The 21403-nt window shown below is 40.1% G+C and overlaps 1 protein-coding gene across 2 annotated transcripts in view; it reads right to left on the bottom strand.

Moving 5' to 3' along the window:
- Positions 1–21403, bottom strand: part of CAPRIN1 (cell cycle associated protein 1) — a 43725-nt gene that overhangs the window by 2645 nt on the left and 19677 nt on the right. For both annotated transcript variants that reach the window (XM_051825901.2, XM_051825905.2), the window contains 14 exons: positions 18422–18660; positions 18244–18326; positions 14658–14795; positions 12196–12248; positions 12032–12118; positions 10341–10496; positions 10152–10260; positions 7989–8050; positions 6703–6813; positions 6306–6455; positions 4957–5107; positions 1773–1967; positions 1203–1303; positions 761–824 (listed from right to left, as the gene is read on the bottom strand). In XM_051825901.2, coding sequence (XP_051681861.2) covers positions 761–824; positions 1203–1303; positions 1773–1967; positions 4957–5107; positions 6306–6455; positions 6703–6813; positions 7989–8050; positions 10152–10260; positions 10341–10496; positions 12032–12118; positions 12196–12248; positions 14658–14795; positions 18244–18326; positions 18422–18660 — 1699 coding nt within the window. The remainder of the gene's footprint in view (positions 1–760; positions 825–1202; positions 1304–1772; positions 1968–4956; positions 5108–6305; positions 6456–6702; positions 6814–7988; positions 8051–10151; positions 10261–10340; positions 10497–12031; positions 12119–12195; positions 12249–14657; positions 14796–18243; positions 18327–18421; positions 18661–21403) is intronic.

Below are 21403 nucleotides of genomic sequence, written 5' to 3' on the forward strand. Positions count from 1 at the left end.
CCTCAGAGAACCATTTAGAGCTTCAGATTATATGAAATGCTAGCTCCAACTGTTAAAACAGGTTAACTTCCTGCCCAAATAGAAAGCACTTTTCCAACAGTAAAAGACAAAATGCTTTTTAAGTCTATAATCTTTAAATACACCTCAGTAAGTTAGTTGAACTTACAAGTCAGTAAGTTAGTAAGATTTTAGAGATTCTGTTTAAAAAGCAGAAATAACTTGGTATTTGTAATGCTAATAGTGGTCCAAAAGTCACTGAAATTTCAGTTAGTTCTATTACTTCTAAATGGTTCTCTAAATTTAACTATCGTTTATTACCTGGCCATTAAAGGGTTTCTGGTCCTAAAATATAAGATTCATGTTTCAAAAATGAAAGAGGAATAATAAATTTATATAAATGTTCAATCTCATTCCAAAAATGTCTTACAAAAATGTTTCAATAAGTACTTCCTAAAAACATTTACCAGGTTTTAGGACCTGAAAAATAATTTCCAGTTGGAAAAACACTTTTTCTGAGGAAGAGAAAATGTTCTAGTTTTCAAGACAGTTTATATTTTAACAGGGAAAGTCATTCAAAAATTAAATTTTGGGTTCAATATTAAGTTTTAGAAACAGCGCATTTCATTTAATCCCTAGCCACAAGTCTGGAAAAGATAAATGGGTTCCTAACATATAATCCACATGCAGACTATGAACAGCTCTTCCAAGGCCAGAACAGATGCTCCACTTAAGAGCTAGGATCACCACCACAAAATATTACCTCGTGGGGCTCCCCGTGGTCCACTCTGCCCAGAGCCTCGCTTGAAATTCTGCTGATATCCATCCTAAAAGACAAGCTAGTTAGTATTGGCAAGAAATGGCAATTTTTAAAAATGCTAACCCCTCTACCTCTATTCTTACACTATTCTTTGAGACATCTCAGCATACCACAGCTAAAAAAGTTACTCTGCAACTGATGTTTTTCTATTGTTCTCAAGAATCTTCAATGAGATATATTTTACTGTCCTTGAAAATTATTATTTCTAACAGACTTCATTAAATGAGTAGGCATCAACCTATGTTGAATACTAAGAAATGCAAAAGTCATCACTTTCTGTAATGAAACATCTTGGACCCCACAAAATTAACCCCAGAGCAACTGCAGCAGACCCTTCCATTGGTGTATTTAGGTCAGGTTTATATTTCAAAGCCACTTTACCTACCCGCTGATAGCCAGAGTAGTCCCGGGGAGCACTGAACTGAGACTGTGTATAACCACTGTTTGGAGTGTTAGAGAATGAAGGACGGTAACCATCATATCCTCCTAAAATTTAAGACAAGAAAATAAATAATTCTCTTATCTTCATAACGAATGTTTACTGTCTTATTAACAATGAAGGGAAGAACTGAAAAGTTCTGCACCAGGTTATTTTTCAAATTTCTAATTTCCTATCCTAATGCAATTGATTTATACATTTCTATTAGGTATTGACTGCCTAAGAATTTTCACTCACCTATGCACAAGCACAAACATAAAAAACCCATCCCTGTGAGATCTGGTAATATATAGATAACAATTATCCCTTAAGACACTAAGAGATACTGATTTGACAAAAGCAAAAATCTCCCACTTCATCATTCAAATATATCAAAACACACTTAAAAATGTACCTCAGAGGCTAATATAGACACATCTTTTCTCAAAACTATGACATTATCTCTATGTATTTTACAAATCATAGAAGAACTTGAAATTTTAAAAGATTAACAGAACTTGCTGTTTGTTTCTTTACCTCTGAATCCATTGGCAGGGCCCCGGTATCCGTTCATCAAGCCTCTAGCACCTCGGGAGCCTCCACGAGACACACCACGGCTGTTGTAGTAGGGCTGATTGCTACGTGGAAATCCACTGTTCTGCTGAGGAGGCTGCTGGTGGTTACCAGTCACCTGATGAGGCTGGTCCTGGGAACCATGGTAAGTGCCAACCACTATAAAAGAGAAAATATATACTGTAATTCACACACATATACATACATGTATACACACACACACACACACACACACAGCTGATTACCATTTTTCTCCCAACTGCTTTCTGGTTTTGCCTTTATGCAGTCTCCACAAAGTCTAATACAAAATTTAAATAAATTTGCACATTAACAATAGAAAAAATACGTTAATGAAATCCCTCCCTTTCTCCTATACAAAGATTAAGCTAAGGAGAGTAAAATTCTTCCAACAATAATCCCAAACTTTTGGAAAGCAGCATACACAATTCCATCCTTCCAAATGGATTTAAAAGACTGTACTACTGACATCTTCTCAAAAGATATCTAACTTTCAGTACAAGGGATCTACAATAATTCAGAGGCTTTCTTAAACACTTAGTACAATTGCTATTTTGTACCATTTCATTATAAAGCTCCTTGGTGGTAAAAGTTTTATTATTTTAAATTTCCCTTGGTACTTAGTCAAACACACAAAACCATGCTCTCAGAGTAGCTAAGCAGCGATATAGTAGAATATGCTGTAAATTACACTGCTGAATCAGCAGAGACCTTCAACTTAAAAGTCCTTTCTGCCTGATTCTATTTCAAATTCTTTTTTTATAAAACTAAATATTTATATTTAAAAAATATTTGTTTATTTATTCGAAAGAAAGAGAGGCAGAGACATTTTCCCTTTACTGCTGCAACCATCAGGGCTGGGCCAGGCCAGAGCTAGGAGACAGGAACGTCACCCAAATCTCCCATATGAGAGGCAAGGACTTAAACATTTGGGTCACCTGCTGCTGCTTTTCCCAGGTTCAAGAGTCCTGTCCATTTCTGTGTCCGCCCCAAGTGGAGGTTTTGGGCTGGCCAGTTATCTACTGACCACAGTTGCTGGGGGTGGGCCTTCCCTTTGTTCTACTACCTTTCTTACCTCTCAAAGGCACTTTGCAACACAGTTTTGTTTGGTTGCTTTTTTTCCCATGTGAATTATTAACAGAAATGCACCTTACTGTTTAATTTTTTAAAAGTTTCTGGGGGGAACAGGTGCTGTAGCTTAGGAGACTAAGCCTCTACCTATGGTGCTGACATCCCATATGGGATGCTGCTGCTCTTCTTCTGATCCAACTCTCTGCCTATGGTCTGGGAAAGGAGTAGAAGATGGCCCAAGAGTTTGGGCCCCTGCACCCGCATGGGAGACCAGGAAGAAGCTCCTGGCTCCGGCCTGGCCCAACTCTGGCTGTTGCAGCCATTTGGGGAGTGAACCAGTGGATGGGAGATATATCTCTCTAATTCTGCTTTTTAAATAAATCTTTTTGAAAAAATGACCACAGCCTACTTTGTGGAGAACAGGGTAGGCTAGAAGAGTTAAGACAACAAGTTTTGAAACCAGTACAAGGCCGGCGCCGCAGCTCACTAGGCTAATCCTCCACATGCGGCGCCGGTACTCCAGGTTCTAGTCCCGGTTGGGGTGCCGGTTCTGTCCCGGTTGCTCCTCTTCGAATCCAGCTCTTCGCTGTGGCCCAGGAAGGCAGTGGAGGATGGCCCAAGTGCTTGGGCTCTGCACCTGCATGGGAGACCAGGAGGAAGCACCTGGCTCCTGGCTTTAGATCGGTGCAGCGCCGGCCATAGCGGCCATTAGGGGAGTGAACCAATGGAAGGAAGACCTTTCTCTCTGTCTCTCTCTCTCTAACTCTGCCTGCCAAAAAAATAAAATAAAATAAAATCATGAAACCAGTACAATATTCCAGATGGGAAATGATGGCTGTCTAAATTAGTGTTAGAAAAAGGCAAGGAGTATGGGCTGATGCTACTTTCTTACTGGTAATATCTGTAAAATATTACTGTCAACTTTTATAATTTATATTTTGAGATGGCAACTGGTTCAAGCACTTCAATTAGAAAAGTGGAATACAAAAGCAAGAGTTTCAAATTAACTGGCACAAATGGCAAAATTCACCCAAAACAAATGACACATGGTAACTGCTTTTTATTTCACCACACTATCTTTTAAAAGAATGGCAAAAGTCAAAGACATAAAAGAGTGTCACAAGTCTCCAAATACTTCAGTTCCACAACCAATTTATGACTACATTAAGAAGCCTAAGACCACAAAACCCAGTTTCATCCTTTAGGGACTGAACACAGTACAACTAATAAATTTTTATCAGATTATGACTCATTCAACTTCCACATTCATTAGTGGTAACAACCACTACAGGAACAGGTTAAGAATTACTACTAAAAAGCTATAATGTTGATCCAGCTCTACCAAAAAATGAATAATTTAGAATTTTCAATTTTTAAGATGAGTCACATTAAACAAATGTGTTAACAGTTCCTCTGATTTCAGCAGAATGTTAGTTTGAGTTTCCAATTAAATTCCTCAGAATGAAATAATCAGAGACCTAAAGAAATTTCATGTCATATAAATGTAAGAAATTACAGTATCTCTGCCTACATTATTACTGTAAAAGATATGGTAACTGGTCCAATTACGATCTTACTTGCCAAAAAAGAATTTTGATTCAAACCAGTCCACCAACTGTAGCCACCATGAGATTTTCACAGAAGTTTTAATCAGTTTAAACTTCATGAAGCTTTACTAATCAGTACAACAATAACCAGACTAATTCCTACTGTTTCTTAACTTTATATAACTGACTCCTTCATATGATACTAGCTAGGAAGCTTCATCAATTAGCAATGTAAGGTTAAGTTTATCATGATTCAAATCACAAGTTTAATTTCAGAAAGATTATGTAACAAAGCCAAGATATTATGAAAGCTCAGTGACCAAAGGAAAAAGGGTTTAAGGCTTCACAAAAATTCACATAAAGTATGAAGTCAATTTAATTCACAATCAGTAATGAAAAATTCTTATGGTGTAATGCTAACACAAAAATCCTTAGGCACTGCCACTCTCAACTCTAATCTGTCAGTAATTGTGGAAAGCAAGAAGCCAACAAAGTGATGCTCACTTTCTTACCTGTTTGAAGCTGTTCTTGCTGAAGCTCTGTTTGTTCCACTTGGTGAGGCTGACTGGAAAAGCTCTGGTTGTAACTGGCTTGGTACTGATTTTGCTGTTTTAAAGTTTCTGGTTCATTAACAGGAGGAACAGGAGCATTCATATTGAACACCTTTAGGTGAATGAAGTCAATGATTAATTGATTCTTTTATTCCCTGTTTCAGCATGGCAGATCTCAACACTTACTTTGCTTCAAACATTAATGAAGAACATCACATAAGTTTCAAGCACAAACGTCATGCACTTTAATATGAGGAAAGATATTCATAGAGCATACAACTTATAAAGGCAGTACAACAATGTGCTGTGAAACAAAGTGGAGATTAAAAAAAAAAAAAACAACTAAAAACACAATCAGGAGTCCTGGGATTCTTTTATGTTTGAGAAATCTTTATAAAAGATGCAAACCCCTACTGGCGCCACAGCTCACTAGGTTAAGCCTCCACATGCAGCGCCGGCACCTCGGGTTCTAGTCCCGGTTGGGGCGCCAGATTCTGTCCCGGTTGCTTCTCTTCCAGTCCAGCTCTCTGCTCTGGCCCAGGAAGGCAGTGGAGGATGGCCCAAGTGCTTGGGCCCTGCACCCGCATGGGAGACCAGGAGGAAGCACCTGACTTCTGGCTTTGGATAGGCGCAGCACGCCGGCCTTAGCGGCCATTTCAGGGGTGAACCACAGAAGGAAGACCTCTCTCTCTAATTGTCTAACTCTGTCAAAAAAAAAAAAAAAAAAAAGATGCAGGCCCCTGATGTAATACCACTTGTAGAAATTTATTCTGTGGATTTAAATTTTCAGTTTAATGTTTAATTCATTTTCATTTTTACTCATATTTTAATCACAAGTTAGTATTTTAAGTATTTGATCTTGAACATTCCTCTGAACACTGAGTTCTTTCATAGATTATACAGTATTTTCACTATCACTATTTTACAGAAATTCTCCAATTTAAAAATGCTTGCTGAATAATCAGATGAAGTCCTTTGAAATACTTCAGCAAAATAAAAGGTCAAGCAAACAGGGCTGTCAAAAACTATTATATCTAGATAATGACTACTAGTATATGGATGTTTCAACAGTCTACTCTGTACACTTAAAATTTGTTAATCAAAGCAAAGAGCGAAACTACAAAATAAGATACAGCTACATTAACTCCTAAGACTCAAATTTAGGAATATTCAGTTTATATTCAATTAAATGCAATCTACAATTACAATAGATGCAGACGCAAGCCCAGTACAATGGAAACCTTTTGAGAATCTTGCTTGAGACACAATACACCCTAAGCACTTAATGTCAACTGAATTAATTTTCTTACCGTTTGCATGGATTGGAATGGAGCTGCATTTACATTGATTCCACTGCTATGTAAAGGTTTGCTTGTCCCAGCCTGGAACACTTGAGGCTGAGAAGCAGCAGGAAGGGAGGATGATGTTGTCGTCTGGTCTGTATTTAAAGAAATTGTTGCCTAAACACAAAGTGAATACATTCACTTTAGTGGTAAAGAAAATTCCCTTATGTATTAATAAACTCAACTATTTCATGAAACCAAAATAGGTCCAAAAAGAATAGTCACTATATATATATTATATATATACTATATATACACTATATATATAATATACATATATATTAAATGTAATATATCTCTGCCCCATTCATGAGTAGGAGCCTGGTATATATGTTTGTTTATATGGCCCAGTAACAGAACTTGCCTGAATCTGATCAATTGGTTCCTTTTGTGTTCGTTGTTCTGTAGCATGAGAAGGCTGGTACAAGGGTTGAGATGCTGTGTACCCCTCGCTTGTGGATGAAACCAAAGGAACCTAGACAGAAGAAAAGTCAAAGCTGCTTTCTTCTTGCAAAATTGACTGTTAGGATCAACACAGATAGAGCCGGGAAACAGTTAAGGAAGGGAGAAGTTAATGCTACCTTCTCTTTGAATAATTCAAATTGCTCTTTGAACTTGCAGACTATAAAGACTAACAATTACTAAAAATATGTATATTTTAAAATCTAAAGTTAAATTAACCCTAGTCCAGTTATAATACCCCCTTATCATTGTAAGATGGCAAATTGCATTAAATTTTAATTTTCTGGGCCCGGCGCTGTGTCGTAGTGGGTTAAAGCCCCAGCCTGCAGCACTGGCATCCCATATGGGCGTCGGTTCAGTTCTCAGCTGCTCCTCTTCTGATCCAGCTCTCTGCTACAGCCTGGGAAAGCAGCAGAAGATGGCGCAAGTCCTTGGGTCCCTGCACCCATGTGGGAGACCTGGAAGAAGCTCCTGGCTCCTGGCTTTGGATCAGCTCAGCTCTGGCCGTTGCGCTCATTTGGGGAGTGAACCAGAGGAATGGAAGCTCCCTTTCTCTCTCTGGTTCTACCTCTCTCTGTAACTCCTCTGTCTTCCAAAATAAATAATTCTTAAAAAAAATTTATTTTTCTGAAATGTCTTCTGCAATTCTGAGTTTGCAGTGTTTAAAAGCTTCCTTAATTATAATAAACTACTATAAATAAAAGAATTAACAAGAAAAAAGTTTTAAATCAAAAGGGAAAATATAGGCTGATAACTATCCAACCTAATGAACTTGCAACACAATTCTTGAATACTGGCCAAATTCATATCTAACTTTCATTAGTGGAGAAAAAGACCTAAGCACTGATTAAAAACAAACCTGAGGGGCCAGCGCTGAGGCACAGGTTAAGCCTCTGCCTGTGGCACCACTCAAGTCTTGGATGCTCCACTTTTGATATGGCTCCCTGCTAATATGCTTGGGAAAGCAGCGGGAGATGGCCTAAGTACTTGGGCCCCTACATCCACATGGGAGACTGGGAAGAAGCTCTTGGCTCCCTGCTTCAGATCAGTTCAGCTCCAGCTGAGCTCCAGTTGGGGAGTGAACCAGCGGATGGAAGACCTCTGTCTCTCCCTCTCTCTCTGTAGCTCTTGACTTTCAAATAAATAAATAAATAGAAACCAAAAAAAAATATTTTTAATCACTTTTACCTGTGTAGCTTCTGGTTGTACAGGAACCTGATTAGGTTGAGCAAGTCTAGATTCAGAATGAACTGCAAAATCAACCAAAAGATTATTATGCGAAACCAAATTTCTTGAGAAATATATAAGTATCATTTACTTGTTACAAAAGGCAAATTTCTATCACCAAATAATTTTAACAAAAAAGTTTCAGTGATTATAAAAATAAATTAGCTTTCAAGTTGGCATTTTGGTTTCCTGATAGTGATTATTAATTTACTCTTACAATTGTTTTCATTTTGTTTTCGAAGAGTAAAGATATATTAATGTGGAAGTGCTAACAAGGCAGTAGAGCACAACAGACAAGAATCCACGTCACTGTTATCCATAAGAACTAATTTTATATTCAAGACCTTAGATCAATAATAATTGTTAATATTTTAATGTAACTTTCAGTATAATTTCAAATGTTTCCATGGGAGGCAGGGGGAACTGTAAATATACTATTAAGCCTATATTCAAGTCAGTGTGTATCTTATTGGTAATTTCTACCCCTCTCCTAACTCTCTTCTCAACCATATTTAAGCATATAACCAAAATCTTTGGTAAGTCATGCAGAAATCACGTATTAATGGACTCAGCATCTCCTGACTAAACAGTCTTACAGATCATGTCAGTGTTACCTGTGTTCACTTTGGCACAATTGATTTACCTAACTATCTTACCAAATTAACTATGTTATTAAAATTGTTTTTATTCAACAACTTCTTTTATGGCATTTAAAATTATACAACATTAAATACATTACTTAATCTAGTTCCACTAACACTGACATATTCTGGGGGAAAAAAACCAAGAAGATTCAAAACTATTAATGGTCTTGCAGATAAAGTCCACTTGACCCAATACAAGGCACCAAGTCTGTTTAGTGCTGCTTCATCAAATAATGGTGAAAAACGAGCAGGAGACTAAAACTACAATTGTCTTGTAGCTTATCTGTTCCCCTTTCCTCGTATGCATTCCCTTACTCATTTCTTGATGTTTCTCATCTATTTAAGATAATAAAATGTTCATAAATTCTCCTGAAAAGTTACAAGCATCCAAAGAAAAAACACCTCTATTGATTTTATCCCTAGATTAATTGTGCACTTTAAAAGTCAAGCATGGGTGGGCGTTTAGCCTAGTGGTTAAGACGCCACTACCCTATATAGGAGTACCTGGGTTTGATACCCAGCTTTGGCTCCTGACTCCAGCTTCCTGCTAATGCAGTCCTTGAGAGGTAGCAGTGATGGCTCAAGTAACTGGATTCCTGCCAATCATGTGGGAGACCTGGATTGAGTTCCAGCTCCTGGCTTCAACTGCAGCCCAGCCCCATATGCGTACATATGGGGAGTGAACCAGTGGATAGCAGCGTGCTTTTTCTCTCTCTGCCTCTCAAATAAAGAAATAAAAAAAAAGTTTTATAAGTCAAGCAAAATTTCACTTATATAAATACTACAAAAGCAGGCAAAGCTGGTCTCTAGCATTAGAAGGAAGTAGTTACCACGGAATTAGGGGACATGGTAACTCGTGACTAAAAGGGAAAAGCAAGACAGGTTTCTGGGGTACTGATAATGTGCTATTTTGATTTGGGTGCTAGTGTAGTCACTTTGTGAAAACTCATAGAACTTGCATGCATTTTTCTGTATGCTAATAAAAGTTTTTAAAACTATAAACAGAACTCAAAGGAAAAAGATCAAATTAAGATACAAATGCCAAAGATAAGCACATAATCAAAGAGCAAACTTTGTATGTAAGAAAGCACTGGTCTCAGCTGACGCCGCAGCTCACTAGGCTAATCCTCTGCCTGCGGCACCGGCACCCCGGGTTCTAGTCCCGGTTGGGGTGCCGGATTCTGTCCCGGTTGTCCAGCTCTCTGCTGTGGCCCGGGAAGGCAGTGGAGGATGGCCCAAGTGCTTGGGCCCTGCATCCACATGGGAGACCAGGAGGAAGCACCTGGCACCTGGCTCCTGGCTTTGGATCGGCACAGTGTGCCGGCGTTAGCAGCCATTTTGGGGGGGGTGAACCAACAGAAGGAAGACCTTTCTAACTCTGCCTGTCAAAAAAAAAAAAAAAAAAAAAAAAAAAGGAAGAAAGCAAGCAAGCACTAGTCTCTACCCTTTCTCTCTTACATTAAATTGTACCATTACTAACCTGGAGGGCAAACCAGCTGGGGCATGTCCATGTTTTGGGTTGGATTCATAGGCTGTGCAGATACGATGGCAGGATCAAGGGTCTGGTTCTCAAAATCCAGCATTGAATCCTATGTTAAGATATAATGGAATTAGTTCAGTTTATTAAATTCTTAAATCTTCAATTAGGGTTTAATTAAAAAACACTTACCTGTATGAAATTATAGGGCCCCTGCATTTGTGCCATAAGATCTTGTACTCGCTGTCTTCTCACAAGGGGATCTGCCTGAGCCACAGGAGTCAAAGAGTGCGGCTCTGGTACTGAAGGAGATGCAGCCTGGGGCTGCTGCTGGAGTGAGTTTACCACCTAACGTGGGAGAAGTGGGAGGGAAAGGGAGAGAAAAGAGAAAAGAGCTCCATTCATTACTACTAAAACTGGTACCCACACTATGTAGGCCACCTATACTGTAAACAGAACAGGCTTTAATAGTGTTACCCAGGCCACAATCATGCCAAATTTAACATTTTGACCAGCAATGTCATTTTTTCAAGTATTCTCAATTCTTTGTATAGGTCACTATGTGGCTTTTCAGAGTTTACTTTACAGACTGCTTTCACACAGACTTCTTTCTAAAACAATGTGTTTTGCTTCAACCATTACATCTTCTAACTTGCCCTATCTCTGCTGGGAAGTCCTAATTTTTACTGGTATTCTTCTGTGCAGCTTTTACACCTGTGCAAGTCATATCTATCGAGTCTGAACAGGTAACCTTTCTTTGTTTATAAATAAGAGATTAAAAATTGCTCCTAAAGAAACTGGTGAACCATGAGAACCGATTAATTAGGCCTGCTATTGACTTGGGGATGCTCCAAAATTCCAAGGATCAGAGGTAGATAGCATGATAAAGGCTTACCTACCACAGAGTAAGAAGGAAACATACTGGCACAATGCTAGGTTCAGTAGTATGTTCTTCCCTCAAATAAGACACAAAGTACTTAACTACAAAGCAATGTTACATCTCAATATTTTCCTACTACACAATACATATCTTTCATTTCCAATGTTCCACAAAACATATGCTAAGGAGTAAGCATTGTGGGGTAGCAGGTAAAGCCATCACCTGCAACACCGGCATCCAAGCATCCAACATGGGCATTTTTGGACCCCTGTCACCTACTTAGAGGACCCAGACGAAGCTCCTGGCTTCTGGCTTCAGTCTAGCCCAGCCCTGGCCATTGCAGCCATTTGTGGAGTGAACCAAGATAGAAGTCCTTGCTCTCACTCCCCTCATCATTCCCCACTACCCCCCACCCTATAACTCTTTCAATAAATAAATAAAGAAATCTTTAAAAGAAAACATATGCTAGTAATTCATTTCTATTTCTCTATCCATGCTAACAAGTATCTTATTACCTAGATTGACCCTATGGATGGTCTGAGAGCAATCAATGGAGGAAAATATGAAGGGCGCCATTGAATTAGGGATAAGGATGTGAAAAAAAAAAGGCTTACTATAACTTGAGAGACAATAGCAAAAAACATTAGAGGAAGTCTAGAGCCTGGCAGCCAAAAGCACTACGCTAAGTAGGAGACACAAGGACTTTCCAATGCCACGCCACATGGTGGGTTTTGCTGAAGGCCATCTATGTGAGAGATCATTTTTTTCATACAGAGCTACTTGGTGTCAGAACAGAATACTTTGTGCAATTATTTAAATAACCATATTCGCAATGCAGCAATTCTATTAAGCACCTACAGGGATAAATAACAGTCTTATAAAATTAGTTTATAATTATAATAAATATATGTACTAATAACACAAAAGACTAACATTTTGTCCTCAGGAGAGACAAAAATTACAAAGACAAAAACGTCAACCTTGCAATAAAAAGTACTCTTACCTCGACCGTTTCAACTGTCCACTCATCTACCTGCTCCTTTTCACCACTGCTGAACTGTGTTTCTGCCATAAATTGTCTATTTACATACTGCAAAGCAAAATAAATGTTTGAGACATCTGTTTGAAAGGTAGAAAAGTAGAAGTTGCATTAAATCAAAGTCATACCTCTGTTGATTCAACTTCACTTTGTTCAGTGTATTCTTCTGCTGGCTCAGGTTCTAAGAGATTAAAAATCGATGCAAAACAGATTTTTGCGTCAGTGAAAGTACTCTACAATTGAAATGGTAGCTACCTGTCATTATTCCTTTGTCCAAACCCACAGAATGTACAATGCCAAAAGTGAGCCCTCAGGCTGGTGCTGTGGTATAGTGAGTTAAGCTGCAGCCTGCAGTACCGGAATCCTGTATGGGCGCTGGCTGAAGTCCTGGCTGCTCCACTTCAGAACCAGCTCCAAGCTAATGCACCTAAGGCAGCAGAAGACGGCCCAAGTCCTTCAGCCCCTGCACCCACGTGGGAGACCTGAATATTTCTGGCTTCGGCCTAGCCCAGGCCCAGCTGCTGTGGCCATCTGGGGAATAATCAGAAGATGGAAGATCCCCTCCCTGCCCCTTTCTGTAACTCTGCCTTTCAAATAAGTAAAATTTATTTTTTAAAATGAGCCTTAATGTAAACTACAGACTTTGAGTGATAATGACATACCACGGCCGGTTGATCAATTGTAATAAAAAGCACAACTCTGGTTAGGGATGCTGAGAACGAGGAAGGCTATGCAAGCATGGAAGTAGGGAGTATATGAGGAAATCGCCATACCTTCTGTTCAGTTTTGCTGTTTGCTTAAAACTGTCCTAAAAATACACTTTATTTGGGGTTGGCGTTCGGCCTAGCAGCCATAACACGGGTCAGGATGCCCACATGCCACATCAAAATGCCTGGGCTTCACTCACTGCTCGAGCTCTTAATTCTAGTTTCCCACTAGTTCAGAACCTGGGAGGCAGTGGTGATGACTGATGTAGCTGCCTTCCACATGGGAGACCTAAATTGAGTTCCCAGGTCCCAGCTCCAGCAGTGGAAGGCATCCAGAAAACAGCCGATCTCTCCTTTTCTAGTTCTCAAATTATTTTAAGAAAATGTTTTTTTCAAATACTTTTAAAAACTGTGCAAAAATGGAAAAAATCTTTTTTAAAATTAACAATTCAGTGAGTGGGAATTTAATGTAGTGGTCAAGATGGCTGTGGCCCACACAGGGACACCTGGGTTCAATTTCTGGCTCCAGTTCTTTACTCCAACTTCCCATCAATGCAGACCATGGGAGAAACAATGATGGCTCAAGTAACTGGGTTCCTGTTTCACAAGTGGATGTGTTCCCATGGCTCCGGCCCAGTCAGAGTGGGTGGCAGAGACACAGAGAAAACTGCCACCCACTGGTTCACTCCCTAAATGTCCCCCAAGAGTCATGTGGCAGAAGCTGGGAGCCAGGAACTCAATCCAGGCCTCACATATGGATGGCAGGAATCCAATTACATGAGACATCACTATTGCCTCCTTGGGGACACATTAGCAGGAAGCTGGAATCAGAGGCCAGGGATTCCCACGTGGAACCAACACAAGCCCAAGCACTTACTCTACAATAATATATTTAGAAAAATTTTTATGTTTATTCCAGAATAAATTTTATTCAACAGTATTATAGATTATGTATAATGTAAACAGAGCAACTACATTCAAATCCTTTATTCTTTTATGTAATAATGCAAGACAACATAGATTAAAATCTTACCAGTTCAATTTACTTCCTAAAGGTAGTAAAAAGGACAGCAAAGCGAGTGGGTGGGGGACAGCATTGCCTTATGTTTTTCCCCAACTCTTAAATTTCCACCAATGTGCAATCTTCCCTTTTGGGTTCAACCTAATAGCCAACACTTGTAAAATGTATACCACATACTAGGCACTGTATATATACTTCACATACTGAATTCCAAATGCGAAACCTGACTACAGAGAGCTTTAGTAATTTGCTCTAAGCGACATGGTTTGTAGTACTGAAGCAAAGACTTTACAGTCTGACTGTAGAACTCATGTTTTCAACCCCTTCAAAATTAGGCACCAATAATGCTTCCAATTGTACTCAACACGTTTACTCAACTTACAAGCTATAAAAGTAGTTGGTTTCCAATTAAATACTACTGTACTACTTACTAAAAATAATTAGAAAAGTCACCTTATCACTGAGGAATTTATAATTCAAAATTAGGGAGTTATAATCTTCCCATGATAAAAACAACTTACACTGTTCACACCACATACTGACATGGTAAATAAACAGCAGTCTACCTGGGCACATCACACAAAAATCTAACTGAAACTCCCTACAACTCGCCCTCACCCACCTCACACCCTGAAATACTGCATCAAGAAAACTGTCATTTTATTAACCATGATTAAAATCAGTAGGACAAATAACTGATAACATATTCTTGGTGTCAATTGTTGTGATATTTTTGATATTTTGTTATGGTTTAGTTTCTTTAAAAATCTAAGTGTACATATATAAGTAAATAAATGTATAGCTTAAACTTGTAGCAAAGTAATACTAGGACCCTAAAGCTCTTATCTACCTACATACTCACCAGTTTCAGCTACCTGGTCTTCAACTGTGGGTGCTGAGGCTGCCTCTTCTTCCTCACACAGCCCATTCTGGTGGTTGTGGGTGCTGTCAAAATAGTTTGACTGAAAAACACGCTCAACAATTTCCTTTAAAGCTTTATCTAAAAAAGAATATAAATTATAATGTTAGACTATATGACAATGCCTAGCTTAAAAAAGATTCAACAGTCTAGAAAATATTGTATTGAGAAAAACCCATCTAATCACTGCTTTTAAAACATATACACACATAAAAGATTAAATTTCGCTGAAGACTAGAATGACAGGAAACAAGAACCTGTTTAAACTTTATGTGTTTTATCATTCAAAATAAAAAGCTGACAACATTCATTCAATAAATATCACCCAACATAAACTATCTTTTGGGTAATGTACTAGACACTGGGGATACAGAAAGTTCTATAAAAATATACAGTAGGGGCCGGCGCTATAGCACAGCAGGTTAACACCTTGGCCTGAAGCACCGGCATCCCTTAAGGGTGCCGGATCAAGACCTGGCTGCTCCACTTCCGATCCAGCTCTCTGCTATAGCCTGGGAAAGCAGAAGATGGCCCAAGTCCTTGGGCCCCTGCACCCACGTAGGAAACCCAGGAGAAGCTCCTGGCTCCTGTCTTCAGATCGGCGCAGCTCCGGCCATTGCAGCCAATTGGGAAGTGAACCAAGAGATGCGAAACCACTATTTTTCTCTCTCTGCCTCTCCTCTGTGAAACTCAGAATTTCAAATAAATAAATAAAATTTTAAAATATATATATATATATTTATACAGTATTGTTGTGGTGTTGTGGCAATGCAGGTAAAGCTGTCTCCTACAGCTCCAGCATCCCATACGAGCACAAGTTCGAGTTCTGGCTGCTCTACTTCCGATCCAGCTCTCTGCTATAGCCTGGGAAAGCAGTTAGAACATGGCCCAAGTCCTTGGGCCCCTGCACCTGCATGGGAGAGCCAGAAGTTCCTGGCTCCTGGCTTCAGATCAGCACAGTTCCAGCCATTGTGGCCATTTCGGGAGTGAATCAGTAGTATATCCTGAGAGAATGATCATGGCTTAAGTACTTGGGTCCCTGTCATCCAGTGGGAGACTTAGATGAAGCTCCTGACTCTTGGCTTCTACCTTGCCAGCCCTGGCGGTTGTGGCCATGTAGAGAGTGAACCAGCGGACAGATCTGTTTGTCTCTGTCTCTCTCTGCCTCTGTAACTCTGCCTTTCAAATAAATAAATAAATCTTAAAAAAAATCTCTTTGGAAAAGATCTATTATTTCCCCCCTAAGCTTCATCTGACAGAACAAGTATCAAATACAAAGATAGTAAAAATTACATTTGTGGAAAGGAAGACCGAGAGGTATAAGGCATTAGAACATCAAGGTGAGATCACACAAGGCTTTGCTGGAGTAGGTACTACTAGAGCTGACACCAAAGATGAGAAGAGGGGAGCAAAAGTGTTTCAAGGAAGAGAAAACAGAATTTACAAAGTCCTGAACAAAGAAGGTTGTCAAATACAAGGAACGGAAAGGATGCCACAATGGATGAAGCACAAAGAATAAAAAAAGGATAGGGAAAGATGAAGCTGCAGAGATCCTGAAAGGCCAGACCAAGAATGGCCTTATAGTTAAGGTGCATGTAAAACAGAACTGAGGGGCTGGCACTGTGGTATAGCAGGTAAAACCACTGCCTGCAGTGCCAGCATCCCATATGGGTGCCGGTTGGAGTCCCAGCTGCTGCTCCACTTCCAATCCAGCTCTCTGCTATGGCCTGGGAAAGCAGTACAAGATGGCCCAGGTCCTTGTGCCCCTGCACCCGCGTGGGAGACCTGGAAGAAGCTCCTGGCTCCTGTCTTCAGATCGGCACAGCTCTGGCCGTTGCGGCCAGTTGGGAAGTAAACCAGCGGATGGAAGACCTCTCTCTCTCTCTCTCTCTCTCTCTCTCTACCTCTCTACCTCTCTGTAACTCTGCCCTTCAAATAAATAAATAAATCTTAAGAAAAAAATGAAATGAAGCCATTAAAAGATGTTAAAACCGGACAGAGAGCAGACTCAATAAAGTGACTGTTATCAGACAAAAGTAACATCAACAAATATTTATAAGGCAAATAAAATAGAATTTGGTATAGTAAGGTAGGAGGCACATAAAGAATTACTCTCAATTTTCTGGCCTTGTGGAGGAGATACATAGCAGAGTCATTCTCTGAGGTCACTGTACAAAAAAATAAAACTTCAGACTCCATACTGTACCAAAGTATCATAGAATTAATCCTATTACCAACAGCTCTTTAAATGATGAACAGTTCATATTTTTCCTTACTTTACTTCAGACTCAGAACTGTTTTCAAAAACTTAAGACAAATCTAAATGTACATAAAATAAAAACACTCATTTGGATACTTAGTACCTTTCCATTAGCTATAAAAATGTTACATTCCTCAGATGTAGGAACAAGGCAAAAAATAACAATACAAAGTACAAGCTTAGAGGTTTAATCCTAGTTACTCCTCAATAATGCTTATAAAATCTTAATCACAAAACATAAAACTACTCTTGTAAGTTAATAAGCTTATACACACATAAATTATCTCCTCATCTCAAAATGGTAAATTCAACACACATTTATAACATAACCAAAAGCAAAAAGCAAAATATTTTTATAAGGAAACATGGACCCCAATAAAAGTTAACAAGCCAAGAAAATGATATCTCACATGAAAATCATTACCATTTCATTTGATTTACCCAGTTTCTTAAAGCAAATCTTATTTCAAATTTTGCTATTTAACCTAAATAAATAGAGCAAGGTATAAAATCATAAACTTTTACCTTAATATGTTCAAAAATCTATCTAATTCAACCTTTTAAGTGACAAAGGTAAGAATCTATTCCCAGCCAGCACTGTGGCGCAGCAGATTTAAGCCCACCTGCAGTGCCAGCATCCCATATCTGCATCAGCTCTAGCCCTGGCTGCCCCACTTTCAATCTATCTCTCAGCTATGACCTGGGAATGCAGCAGCAGATGGCCCAAGTCCTTGGGCTTCTGTACCCGCGTGGGAGACCAGTAGATCGAAGACCCCCCGCCCCCGCCTTTCCTTCTATCTCTGTGTAAATCTGACTTTCAAATAAAAATAAATAAATCTTTTTAAAAAATGACTTTTAAGTAGAAAAACTAATTTTTAAGGATTCTTTAAAGATTTATTTATTTGAAAGAGTTACACAGAGAAGGAGAGGGAGACAAAGAGAGAGAGGTCTTCTATCTGAGGGTTCACTACCCAGATGGCTGCAACAGCCGGAGCTGCACTCATCCGAAGCCAGGATTCAGGAGCTTCTTCCCAGTTTCCCACGCAGGTGCAGAGGCCCAAGCACTTGAGCCATCTTCCACCGCTTTTCCAGGCCATAGCAGAGAGCTAGATTGGAAGTGGAGCAGCTGGGTCTCAAATCGGCACCCATATGGGATGCTGGCACTGCAGGCGGTGGCTTTACCTGCTACACCACAGCGCCGGGCTCCCTCCCCCCTTTTTTTATTTAAAGATTCTGACTTACAAAATCAAACTTATCTGTAATACTCACAAGTTGTTCCACATACAGATTTTTCCTTCCCCTCCAGCAAGTCCCACAGATGAATGGAGGCATGTTCATACTGCTCGTTCAACCTTATAACAATAATAATTTAACAGCGTATTAATTACCTTCTAGTAGTCAACTTCAGACATGTTTAGAAAATTTGTATTATCAAATACCACTATACCTCAAGCTCATGTCCCGTTCAGGGTCTACCAACTTGTAGAAGTCATCCAATAGAGACAATTCCTCCTCAGACAATATTGGCACTCCATTAAAACCTTGTTTCAAGTCAGTTCGCACTTCATCATCTCCCAATTTGTCCAAAACATATTGCAATTCAAGTATAGTTTTTAAACGCTTCTGTTCAGCTTCTTCTCTCATAAGTTGTTCCCGACGAGCTGTCTTCTTTATTGTTTTCTGAATCTGCATAAGAATATAAACATAAGATATTCAAAGTTCTAACTTTTAAGTACTCCTACTGACTCACAGAGTCAGCACACTCCAGAACAATACACTTCTGATATGGGAAAGGTATTACAATATACTGAAAACAGTGACTAACACTGATTTGTTTTTATGAATAACAGCATGCTGCCAGGCATAAACATAGTGTTTTTCCCAGTGGTCTTGTCTACCTTGGGAAGTCTGAAAGGATAACTTCACCTAAACGCAAGTATTTCTACCTTCCTTATTTTTAGCCATCAGTCTGGGGATGGAAAGGTCAGTCTTTCAGAGAGCCATGGTTATGCTTTTACCCTTCCTCAAGTTCAGTAGGATGAACTGAGAGAAAGACAAAGAGACACAAATGAAACCTATAAAAGAAGGAATGGGGAAAGCAAACCTGAAGGAGTGAAGGTTGCAATAACTAGACATCTACATTGGCACCAGAGTGGGTACACAGTATTTTAGCAACAAATGACAAATAATATATATGAGTAGAGAGAGACCTAAGTGAGAGTCTTAAGGGAAGCTTTCAAGAAAGAGACATCTAAGATAGATTATCTTAGAGGAGCGTAGTTTAAAGGTAGGGAGCTTTTTATAGGTAGCTAGAGGCAAGAAACAGAAAAAGAGGCATGAATGTGAAAGGAAGTAAAAAACGCAAAAGAAATAATAGAGAGTAACTTTAGAGAAGTGAGGATTTGACCTAGTTGTTAAGATGTCCATGTCCTATGCCAGAGTGCCAGGATTCAATTTACAGCACCAGCTCCTAACTCCAGATTCCTGTCAAAGACAACTGAGAGGCAACGTAATAAGCTTCCTGTCTCACACAGGAGATCCAGATTGTGTTCCCAGCTCCTGACTCCAATTCCAACCCAACCCCAACTGTTGCAGGCCTTTGAGAGTGAGCCAAAAAATAAGGGTTCTAACAAACAGGTTCTTTTTTTTAAAAAAAGGAAGCCACTTTAGATTACATGAATAGTTCAAAGAGAAAAAGAAGATGAGAGGATGGAACTAAACTGAAGAAACCTTGAATAAAAATTAAAAAGTTGATGGGGGCCGGCACTGTGGCTCAGCGGGTTAACGCCCTGGCCTGAAGCGCCAGCATCCCATATGGGCGCCAGTTCGAGACCAGGCTGCTCCACTTCCTGTCCAGCTCTCTGTTGTGGTCTGGGAAAGCAGTGGAGGATGCCCCAAGTCCTTGGGCCCCTGCAACTGCATGGGAGACCAGGAAGAAGCTCTTGGCTCCTGGCTTCGAATCGGCGTAGCTCCAGCCATTGCGGCCATCTGTGGAGTGAACCATCAGATAGAAGACCTCTCTCTCTCTCTCTCTCTCTCCCTGCCTCGCCTCTCTCTGCGTTAACTCTTTCAAGTAAAATAAATAAGTATTTTTAAAAAATTAAAAAGTTGTTCAATAATTGTGGAAAGTTTATCAGAGGCTCACAGTTAAATAAAAGCATTGCCAAAGAAGTTAAAAAACCAAACAAAAGCTCCTAAAAACACTAAAGTTCTAAAATAGAAGCAAAAGAGGATACAGGATCTTTACTAACAGTCACAGTAGCATCAGAAATAGGTATCACAGTAACCCTGCGTTTATGACCCATGTTCAAGTTGAGCAGGGTTCAAGCCTGAAGCTCTGACCTAAGTGAAACAAATCCCTATCTGGATGCTGTGGTCGGAACATGTCCTCCACAATTCGTATGAAAGAAACCGAATCATAGGCCGGCACCGCGGCTCACTAGGCTAATCCTCCGCCTTGCAGTGCTGGCACACCGGGTTCTAGTCCCGGTCGGGGCGCCGGATTCTGTCCAGGTTGCCCCCCTTCCAGGCCAGCTCTCTGTTGTGGGCCGGGAGTGCAGTGGAGGATGGCCCAAGTGCTTGGGCCCTGCACCCCATGGGAGACCAGGAGAAGCACCTGGCTCCTGCCTTCGGATCGGCGCAGTGCGCCAGCCGCGGTGGCCATTGGAGGGTGAACCAACGGCAAAGACCTTTCTCTCTGTCCATCTGCCTGTGAGAGGGGAGGGGAGGGGAGGGGAGGGGAGGGGAGGGGAGGGGAGGGGAGGGGAGGGGAGGGGAGGGGAGGGGAGGGGAGGGGAGGGGAGGGGAGGGGAGGGGAGGGGAGGGGAGGGGAGGGGAGGGGAGGGGAGAAACCGAATCCTCACAGTGCAAGAGTGGTGGGAAGTAGAGCCTTTTGGGAGGTGCTTAGGTCAAAAGGGCTCCATTGTAATAAATGGAGTAACGCCACCAAAAGGGGGCGGGCCTTACGGAAGTGGGTCTGCTGTCTCTTGACCTTCCATAGTCTACCATGCAAGGATGCCAAAAGAAGGCCCTTGGCATATGCTGATGCCTTCATCTTCCCAGTGCCGCCAGAACAGAGAAATGTGTTCTTTATAACTTAATCAATATTAGATACCGTTACAGCAGCACAAAATAGACTAAAACTGGGTATTAATTATCTTTTTTGCTTTTCAGGCAAATTATCAACATTTTCCTCCTTTAATTACATAAAATAAATAATAGTAACATTAACTGCTTGAAATATATTGGCTATGCATCAAATACTGTTCCAAGTACAATCCTGAGGGAGGTAGATAACTATCATCACCATTTTGAAGACTGGAAAACTAAAGGAACTGTGATGACCATGAGGTTTCATTCACCTCACCCAAGTTAGAATTGCCTTTATACAGAAATCAACAAACAACAAATGCTGGCAAGGATGTGGGGG

The sequence above is a fragment of the Oryctolagus cuniculus genome, chromosome 1, assembly GCF_964237555.1.
Source record: "Oryctolagus cuniculus chromosome 1, mOryCun1.1, whole genome shotgun sequence".
In the NCBI taxonomy this organism is placed as follows: Eukaryota; Metazoa; Chordata; class Mammalia; order Lagomorpha; family Leporidae; genus Oryctolagus; species Oryctolagus cuniculus.